This window comes from Lolium perenne, chromosome 7 (genome assembly GCF_019359855.2).
Source record: "Lolium perenne isolate Kyuss_39 chromosome 7, Kyuss_2.0, whole genome shotgun sequence".
Taxonomy (NCBI): Eukaryota; Viridiplantae; Streptophyta; class Magnoliopsida; order Poales; family Poaceae; genus Lolium; species Lolium perenne.
The window spans coordinates 290,608,872-290,618,603 of NC_067250.2; the positions used below are offsets into that span (position 1 = coordinate 290,608,872).

Genomic DNA, 9,732 nt, shown 5'->3' on the forward strand with positions numbered 1-9,732 from the left:
TGCTTGCGGACCAATGCAGATCCGCCTAGGTTTAAATACATACATCACACATTAGATTAAGATATTATTTCAAGAAACCAAGTTCCATCAATAGCGCCTAATGAGGTGTTTATACCGACTTCATCAATCTTAAAGCTCATCTTAACTAGTCTCCATGATATGTCTTTGATCACGCGTGAGGATGGACAAGTGTGCACACCCTATTGTACCATACTCCGTCCGTTTCATAATTCTCGTCGTGCACTAAGACCTCGACAAGAATTATGAAACGGTACTACTATATTCATCTATGCCTGAAAAGCACCTCTTTTATTTTTCTTTAGAGCACAAACAAAATATTTTTAGCGGAATATGCCCTCGCAAACCAGACACAAGCAGAGTCTTTTTTTTAACTTTTTGGGAGGATGCACGAGTCTTATTCTCTTATCTTAAAAGGAAGAGGGAAAAAATCTTTGAAGGAAGAAGAAAAATACAGAAACCGAAGACCCCTCCCAGCAGGCTGCAGTGTCAGTTTTGGGCCGGTCGATCGGTACGAGCTTTTAGGCCCGGCCCAAAATATCAGCGGTCAGAGTGTTAACCGTCCGCAGTCAAGGTGAGAAATGGCGGCGGCGGCGGCGGCGTCCCATCCCGACGGCGGCACGAAGACGCGGCGGGAGGACGGGGAAGGAGAAGCAGGCGCGGAGGACCGCCTCACGGCGCTGCCGGAGGCGCTGCGGCTGCAGGTTCTCTGCCTCCTCCCGCTCAAGTCCGCCATCCGCACGGGCGTGCTCTCCACCCAGTGGGAGGCGCTCTGGACGCGCCGCTGGCCGCCGCCCTCCTCCCTCGACTTCCGCTTCGCCGCCTACGAGTCCTCGCGACCGATTACCGAAGCCCTCGAGCGGCGCGGGCTGCAGCGCCTCGATCGGTTCGCCCTTTCCTTCGGTATCGGCGAACTCGGCGAGGAGGATTTCAGCCGCTGCGTCGACTACGCCGCCGCCTGCGCCGTCGAGGACCTGCGCGTCCACTACGTCGACCCAACGTCCCCCAGCTTCGACTTCCAGTTCCGCCCCCAGCCGGAAGACCCCCACCTCACGCGTCTCTCCCTCCGCGGCATCACCATCGGCAACCCCCTCTGCTCCTGTGCCTTCACCGCCCTCGAGGTCATCCAGCTCCGCCGCGTCTACGTCTCCGACACTACACTCCTACTTCTTGTCGATGGTTGCCCCCTCCTCCGCAGCCTCGACTTGCGCTACTGCGCAGGCCTGAACTTCGTCAGCATCATGGGGGCTGGGGCTCACCTGACCAGCCTCACCGTTGCAGAATGCCCACTGCTCACCAGTATATCTGCCTACGGGGCGTTCAGCCTCCGGTCATTCCGCTACAGCGGAGCCTACATTGCCGCCTATAGCATCCCGGCCACCTCGGAGCTCACCGACCTTTGCATCTGCTTCAGGCGACCCGCTCGCGAGTGGATGCGTGTGTCATGTTATGCACCGGAACCTCAATCCGATGAGCTGCGCAGGAACTGGCTTGAACTACTCACAAACCTGGCCAACCTCACTGTGCTTACCCTCTGCAGCAGCGCCCTACAGGTTCGTCGCCCACCTGCATTTCATGCCAACCTGTTGATTACGGTACTAACTTACTCATAATCTTGTTCTTTGCTCCACCTTGCAGAAAGTGTCTGCCAGTGCTCGTGCCAGATCAGTTGCCGGCAATGCTGCACCTTGCAAGTTGCACAATTTGAGAGAGCTTCAGCTGCTTATGTTTGCAATGTCCAATGAAAACATGGATGACATTTATGTTTTCCTCATGAACTGCTGCGGCCCTCGATTGGAGAGGCTATTTGTGCAGGTGAACCACAGCTCTTATATACTCCTTTTTATGGACCCTGGTTGATATGCACTGCTAAAGAAATTGCCGGATGACCTTGAGAAATGCATTCAGATAGTATTTCATGCTTTTGTTGCTTTCTCTTGCTGTGCGTGGTTGGTTTGAATGCTTATTACTATGCCCTCTTGCAGCTTCCGGCAAGGGGCTATCAATGTGCTTCAAAGAAAGAACTATCAGGGATCAGAATCAGAGGAAGAGATCGGCCACTGGAAGAGCTGTTTCAGGTAGAGCCACCTGAGGAAGCTGAGCTAGACGAAGATCAATCAGAGGCTTTTGAGAACCTTATGTTGCTGAAGATGATTAATTTCAGGGGTCACGACAATGAGATGCGGCTGGTAAGGCTTGTGCTGAAGAAGTCTACTCGTCTCAACCAGCTGATACTATTTACTCCCACAAGTAATCTCCCAAAAGGGTCACGGTCAAGAAAAAATCAGCCCAAAGGGCTCAAGAAGGACCATATGGATACACCCCAATTTATTGAAACAAAAGTATTGTCTCTCAGAAAGGCCTCGCCGAATGCTCAGATAATTCTCAGTGAGCCTGATGATAGTGCAATTGAGCCGTTGCACTGTGAGGGTTTTGTCAAGGTTGATTGATTTGTTAGTAGTGGATTTGAAGCAGATAATGTGAAATTATCAGAGAGTAGCAACTGTTCTGTAAGATGGAGGGCAAAGTAAATCTTCAAGGTAGGCAGGATGTTGTATTATGTAGTCCATGAAGGATCATGGAGTATACTGTATGGCCCTCATATGCACCTTAACTCCTGAAGATTATCGCAGCATGTTTATCCACTGTAGGAGGCTGGACAAGAATTTCTTATGACAATACTGTAGGAGGCTGGGTGTATGAGACTTGTTCTCCTCAATCTTCATTTAGTTCATTGCTGTAATCAGTTGGATCGACAGACGACATTAATAGTTGCAATGTTATGTTCTTCCACTTTTCCTTGTTTATTATTACCATTACCGATTTTAGAGTTAACCTCCTTTCACGCATGACGATATAAAAAATTGTTGTCCTCAAGTTCAAGAGAAGAACATAATTATGCACAATGATATGGAGTTTGTTTTTGGTAGAGAGGGAATAATCTGGACTTCAACTGGCATGAATCCTAGAAACTGTGCCCTGATTGTGGCAGTTGAGGCCAAATTCCGTATCTTATATCAGATGTTGATTTGTGGCCGTTGAGGCCAAATTTCATATCTTATCAGATCTTGATTTGCCTAGTTGCCTGTCACTTCTGTGCACCTGAATATGTGTCATTTTCTAGTACATGTGTTCTACTGTAAATTCAGTTTAGCCTCACCTCACTGGACAAGTTTTTTGCAGCCCTACACTGTAACAGGCTAACAGCAGAACTTGTAGCTGTTGACACCATCATGCTAGGCCTGCTTGCTGATGTCTCAGGTCAAACTTCTCTAATTAATCGTCATCTGGTGCCTTGCTGGTGTTGGTCATGCATAAAGAAAGAAGGGAACGAAGAAAGAGAACATATTGGTGTGGCATGAACTCCTGAAGACTATTGCACCTTAACTCCTGAAGACTATTGCAGATACCATGCTTATCCACTGTGGATAAACTGATCATAATTCAGTGCAACAGCAGGACAAAAATTTCTTAAGAAAATACTGTAGGAGGCTGAGAGCCTGGGATTTGCTATGCCCTATCTTTGCACTCAATCTTCATTTAGTTCATTGCTATCAGTTGGAGCGGCAGTAATAGTTGAAATGTTATGTTTTTTCCAATTTTCCTTGTTTGTTATTACTATTGCTGATTTTTAGAGTGAACCCCCTTTTAAAGAAAGGGTTGTTGTCCTCAAGCTCAAGAGAAGAACTTAATTCTGCACAATGATATGATTTTTTTTCCCGAGGGCGGTAATAATTTCGACTTTAACTGGCATGAATCCTGGAAACTATGCCCTGATTGTGGCAGCTGAGGCCAAATTCCGTATCTTATATTAGATGTTGACTTGCCTATCACTTCTGTGCACCTGAATATGTGTCATTTTCGAGTACATTTGTTCTAGTTCTACTGTAAATTTAGTATACCCTAAGCGCATCTTCAACGGGCGTCCGTTTGCGACAGCGTAGACCGAAAAGGAGTTTGTACCACGTTCCAGCGGCCCGACGTATAGTGTCAGATCCGGACCCGACGTATAGTGTCATACGCAAACGCGGCACAAATATGCGGCACGTTAGCGTGGTCGCCCGCATGCTTCTCGCACGGCCCCGCCTAGCAGCGGCACGGATGTTTCGTCTTCAGCGTGGCTAACTTATAGACGGCACGCTGCAACTTTTCAGGGGCCCGTTAATGGCGCGACTTGGCTTCCGCGCACGTGCGCTGGTGGGTGGCGTCGCAGTGGCAAGACATCGAAGGCGAGATAGTGATACGTCTCCGACGTATCGATAATTTCTTATGTTCCATGCCACATTATTGATGTTATCTACATGTTTTATGCACACTTTATGTCATATTCGTGCATTTTCTGGAACTAACCTATTAACAAGATGCCGAAGTGCCGATTCTTTGTTTCTGCTGTTTTTGGTTTCAGAAATCCTAGTAAGGAAATATTCTCGGAATTGGACGAAATCAAAGCCCAGGGGCCTATTTTCTCACGAAGCTTCCAGAAGTCCGAAGGAGAGACGAAGAGGGGCCACGGAGGGGCCACACCCTAGGGCGGCGCGGCCCCCCCCTTGGCCGCGCGGCCCCCGGTGTGGGGCCCCGTGCCGCCTCTTGACCTGCCCTTCCGCCTATAAAAAGTCTCCGTGACGACGAAACCCCCGATGCCGAGAACCACGATACGGAAAACCTTCCCGGAGACGCCGCCGCCGCCGATCCCATCTCGGGGGATCCAGGAGATCGCCTCCGGCACCCTGCCGGAGAGGGGAATCATCTCCCGGAGGACTCTACGCCGCCATGGTCGCCTCCGGTGTGATGTGTGAGTAGTCTACCCCTGGACTATGGGTCCATAGCAGTAGCTAGATGGTTGTCTTCTCCCCATTGTGCTATCATTGTCGGATCTTGTGAGCTGCCTAACATGATCAAGATCATCTATCTGTAATTCTATATGTTGCGTTTGTTGGGATCCGATGAATAGAGAATACTTGTTATGTTGATTATCAAAGCTATGCTTATGTGTTGTTTATGATCTTGCATGCTCTCCGTTATTAGTAGATGCTCTGGCCAAGTTGATGCTAGTAACTCCAAGAGGGAGTATTTATGCTCGATAGTGGGTTCATGCCTCTGTGAATCTGGAGGAGTGACAAGAACCACTAAGGTTATGGATGTGCTGTTGCCACTAGGGATAAAACATTAGTGCTATGTTCAAGGATGTAGTCACTAGTTACATTACGCGCAATACTTAATGCAATTGTCTGTTGTTAGCAACTTAATACTGGAGGGGGTTCGGATGATAACCTGAAGGTGGACTTTTTAGGCATAGATGCAGTTGGATGGCGGTCTATGTACTTTGTCGTAATGCCCAATTAAATCTCACTATACTCATCATGATATGTATGTGCATGGTCATGCCCTCTTTATTTGTCAATTGCCCAACTGTAATTTGTTCACCCAACATGCTGTTTATCTTATGGGAGAGACACCTCTAGTGAACTGTGGACCCCGGTCCAATTCTCTATACTGAAATACAATCTACTGCAATACTGTTCTACTGTTTTCTGCAAACAATCATCTTCCACACAATACGGTTAATCCTTTGTTACAGCAAGCCGGTGAGATTGACAACCTCACTGTTTCGTTGGGGCAAAGTACTTTGGTTGTGTTGTGCAGGTTCCACGTTGGCGCCGGAATCCCTGGTGTTGCGCCGCACTACATCCCGCCGCCATCAACCTTCAACGTGCTTCTTGGCTCCTCCTGGTTCGATAAACCTTGGTTTCTTTCTGAGGGAAAACTTGCTGCTGTGCGCATCATACCTTCCTCTTGGGGTTCCCAACGAACGTGTGAGTTACACGCCATCAGATAGCGGCGTTCGAGTCTTTAAGGTTCGCAGGCGGCGCCCATTTTCTCGACCACACCATTGCCAGAATCCGCCGTATCCAACCGACCGTCGCCATGGGGAAGAAATCTTGGCCGTTCCGCAAAACCAAGAACGACCACGAGGCTAACGGCTCGCGGTCCGGCAAAATGCCGTGGGTCGGGCGGTACGTCCGCATCGAGTTCGTGTGCCGCCTCTGGGAGGAAAACCGGCCGGTGCCTGGCCAGACGCTAGCCTGCCTGGAGGAGGTTGGTACCTCAACTCTAGGCGCATGCCGGTCCCTCCCGTGCCACGCGAGGGCCGAGAGTGCCGTGACGAGGTGCGAGTTCGCCAAGCCATGTTGCCAGCCTCCTCTCCGACCCGTCCTTCCTCAAGATGCACGCCGCCTTTCGCCCAGCCATCATCCTCGCCCTCGCCGAGAACGACAACAAAATCGACGTCGTGGACTTCGCCGGCCACATCATCAAGCAGATACGCGTCCCTGCAACGCCCGAGGAAGAAGCGGTGCTGCCCACGAACCCCGGTTCATCATTCCTTTTCCAGGCAAACAACCGCATCCGTATGGTCGACCCAGACTCCGGCACCGTATTCACCTTGCCGTCCGACGATCTCGGCAGGCTCACACTGTCGCACCCAGTAAGGTTCGTCAAAACCGATTATGTGCTCGGGCGAGCCGCTTCCACTAGGCATCACAAGGTGCTCCGCATACTTACCGGCAAAGCAGCTGGTCGTGTCGACCCCTTGTCCTCGCCCTTCAAGCAACTGTGTCACGTGCTAACCCTTGGTGACGATGATGACAACCCCCCCCCCCCGCCAATGTAGACTTCCATGGCGTCACCATACAAGGCTCCGTCTTTTTCCTGGCGGGCAACGACTTCACCAACTGCGACACCTCCTATCCCTGCAATCGCATGATGTACAACATGAAGATAGATAGCATAGCGTCGTTCGACCTCGAGAAGGAGCAGTGGAGGCCGGCGAAGCTTCGAGGGCCACCTGAGATGAAGACCTCCATTGGTACATGTCGGCGCGTACTGGCAGAGCTGAACAACACCTTGGTAGTCGTGGTGTATTGCGATTTTGATGACAGAAGTATGGAGTTTTGGTTCGCGGAGGACTTGGAGAAAGGCCTTTGGGTTAAGAGACATGCGGTACCACAAGAGTTGCTCAAACCTTGTCCGTATATGTCCTTAGATAGAGACATCAGGCAAGTGATGGAGTTGAACGACGGTAGAATTGTCTTTTCATACTATGTGAGCTGGTCGGTAAAAAAGCCACACTGGCGGACAAGAGCTTATGATCCGAAAACCAAGGTCTATACAGATTTGCCACAAGTTGGTGATCGCAGCATTGTTGGTATGTATGTGAAAAAACCTTCGTTCTGTACCTAGACGAGTGATGGACAGTGGAGTGTTTCCTTTTTTTACTACTTGAACATGATGCATTTTGCCTGTAAATACTTCTGAATCGTCTATCAATGCTTGCTTTGTATTTTTTTTGTTCTGTTCCTTTCTAGCTTATTTTGATCTGTGCAGGGTGAGTCATATTCGTAGGGAAAAAAAAACTAGTTAATAAGCTTGTGAGATTATGTTTAAAAAATAAGCTTGTGACCGTTGGGTGGGGCTGGTTTCGTTGTGGTTTGCGTGGCCTTGCAAGTGGTATCCAATCCCGGAAGTGGCACCATCTGATGCTCTTTTGCAGCTCATTTTATGAATACTTAACCTGAAACTATAGCTGCTTGTAGTAAGCGCTCAACTAATTCAGAAAATGTTTTCCCATAAAAATGTTTAGAAAATATTGTAGCATTATGAGTTGAGAGTGGTAAGCATAAATGTGTTAGACTACAAACAACAAACAATCTACGATGGAAAATTTCAGTATGTTTAATGATCTAGATTATTTTTCTCCGTGGCAACTCAGGTGCAACTGAAAAAATCTTAGTTGCAGCCCGACATGTAACTAGAGAATCCTAGTTGTGAATCATGCGCAACTAAAAAATCGTAGTTGTAACCCATATGCAACCCACAAGATAGCACGGATCATGATGCAATCCAACAATTTGGAAGTCGACCCGGATTTAGTCAGTACAATGTGTATTTTGTCAGTACAATGTAAATAGCGGCCTGAGCGTCAAATTTGACTCTTATTATGCGCAAGTTTAAGACAAAATGAAACCTTTTCAAATTTGTTGTACAGTTTGAACTTTTTTAGAACCGTCAAACACTCCGGCGTTTAACTATGTGTTGAACTGCAAGAGTTGGTGATGCTTCAAAACTAGTCCACGGTGTCCACATCAGAATGGACCGTTGACTAGTTTAGAGCCTCCATTGACGTACGCCGCCAACTTCCGCAACGTTGCATCTGTTACTGACTTTCCGAGGTCCAAGTGTCTGAGGTCTGTCTTGACATCTTTACTTGTTCCGCAACCGACAAGGTCCCTATACTTGATGCCGCACTCCAGCAGAACGGACTCTGGGAGTATCGGTTGGTCCTTGCCCGTGTAGCCATGCTCATACCAGTTTCCGGTCTAAACCAAGAAGCCAATTACATAGACGTTGTCGTCCCGGAGTGTCATTGTCGCGAACTTGTCAATCAGAGAACTCCACATTTAGCAACCATGCTGGTGGTTGGCCAAAGCGTTGCTTCGGCAACACTGGATGTCCCTACACATTGTGAGCATTCGAGTGGGCAGCGAGGGTCGTGTGAAGAGACGGAGCTAGGGGAGCTGGGGCCATGGCCCCCTATGCTGCAATTTGTTTTCGTGAAAGTCCCTCTATAAAATTTAAGTTATTTTCCTAGCTTTGTCCCCTGTCGTGTGAAATGTGTCGATGAAAATACTATACGTCCCGGATTCTAGGTTGTAGGAGAGCGGTTCGTGTGGTGCGCTCAGCAAAATTTACACACAGATCTGCATATCACCTAGTAAAATATTCTCAAATCTTTTCATTTTTTTTGAAAGTTATCATGAGTACAAATGTACAACTAAACATTGTTGTTTTGGGGAGATATGTAAGAGCAGCCACAGCGTGAGTTGGGCCTATGAAATAACTAGACCTGAGTCAAGTGAAATAAAAAAAAATACTGATTCCAAACGAATCTCTTCTCCAAGATATTTCTTCTTCGGGATTTCTATTTTCGTGCCCTCGGGTCCTTAGTTGTACTCAGTTTTTTCCAGCCCCTTAGTTTTTCCTCAGTTTTATCCTAGCCTTTGTCTGAAGACCCGCAGAAGGAGCTCAGACGGAAGGAATCCGTTTATTTGGACGTTCTGTGCTGACGTGTTGCGCCGCGTCGTCTGTGGGGCCGCGTCGTGTGGGGCTGGTAGAAAGGGACCGCGTGGGACAGGACGAGAAGCGTTTGGTTGCACGTGAGCAGGAGCTGGGTTTTGTCTCTCTCGGCCCAAATTGGCATTTTTAAGAGCACCTTTTCCCCTCTTTCTCTCTCTGTCTTTTTCACCAAATTAGTATCAAATCTAGAGAAGCTTCTATTTCTGTCTTTCTTCAATATGGCAGCAAATCTAGTAGCAAATCTAGTAGCAAATCTCTGGGGTTATTTATGCCTTTTGGCCCTCGTTTTTTGCCCAATATGGCAGCAAATCTAGAAGCTAGTATATGATAAATTCACAACAGCATAATCAGAAAACTAAGTATAATACATAAACTGCATACAGCAGCCAAAAGCAGCCAATAACGTTGTTAATGTTCACGACAAACTAAGCTGAAAAATATACAAGACGCACGCAATGTATGGACAACAAGAAGATTAGGATAGGGACCCCAGGATGAATGAATTTGTTCTTCATTCCTCCCCATATATTTCTTCCTCCCTCCATTCGTGCATTACCACAAGGAAATATGCATTGAACTCCT

General features: G+C 48.0%; 1 protein-coding gene across 1 annotated transcript; it reads left to right on the forward strand.

Annotated features, from left to right (window-relative positions):
* Positions 1-599: 599 nt before the first annotated feature.
* LOC127315171 (putative F-box/LRR-repeat protein At3g18150) lies at positions 600-3,063 on the forward strand. The gene is made up of 3 exons (XM_051345684.2): positions 600-1,571; positions 1,657-1,833; positions 2,004-3,063. Exons 1-3 carry the CDS (start codon positions 600-602, stop codon positions 2,466-2,468), a joined length of 1,614 nt encoding a protein of 537 aa, XP_051201644.1. The 3' UTR covers positions 2,469-3,063.
* Positions 3,064-9,732: the final 6,669 nt, after the last annotated feature.

What these genes read in the sequence shown, in the direction of transcription:
- LOC127315171 (XM_051345684.2), top strand. Translation starts at nt 600, where the DNA reads ATGGCGGCGGCGGCGGCGGCGTCCCATCCCGACGGCGGCACGAAGACG. An exon ending in TCTGCAGCAGCGCCCTACAG is followed by an intron (nt 1,572 to 1,656) that starts GTTCGTCGCCCA and finishes TCCACCTTGCAG; the next exon opens with AAAGTGTCTGCCAGTGCTCG. An exon ending in TGGAGAGGCTATTTGTGCAG is followed by an intron (nt 1,834 to 2,003) that starts GTGAACCACAGC and finishes GCCCTCTTGCAG; the next exon opens with CTTCCGGCAAGGGGCTATCA.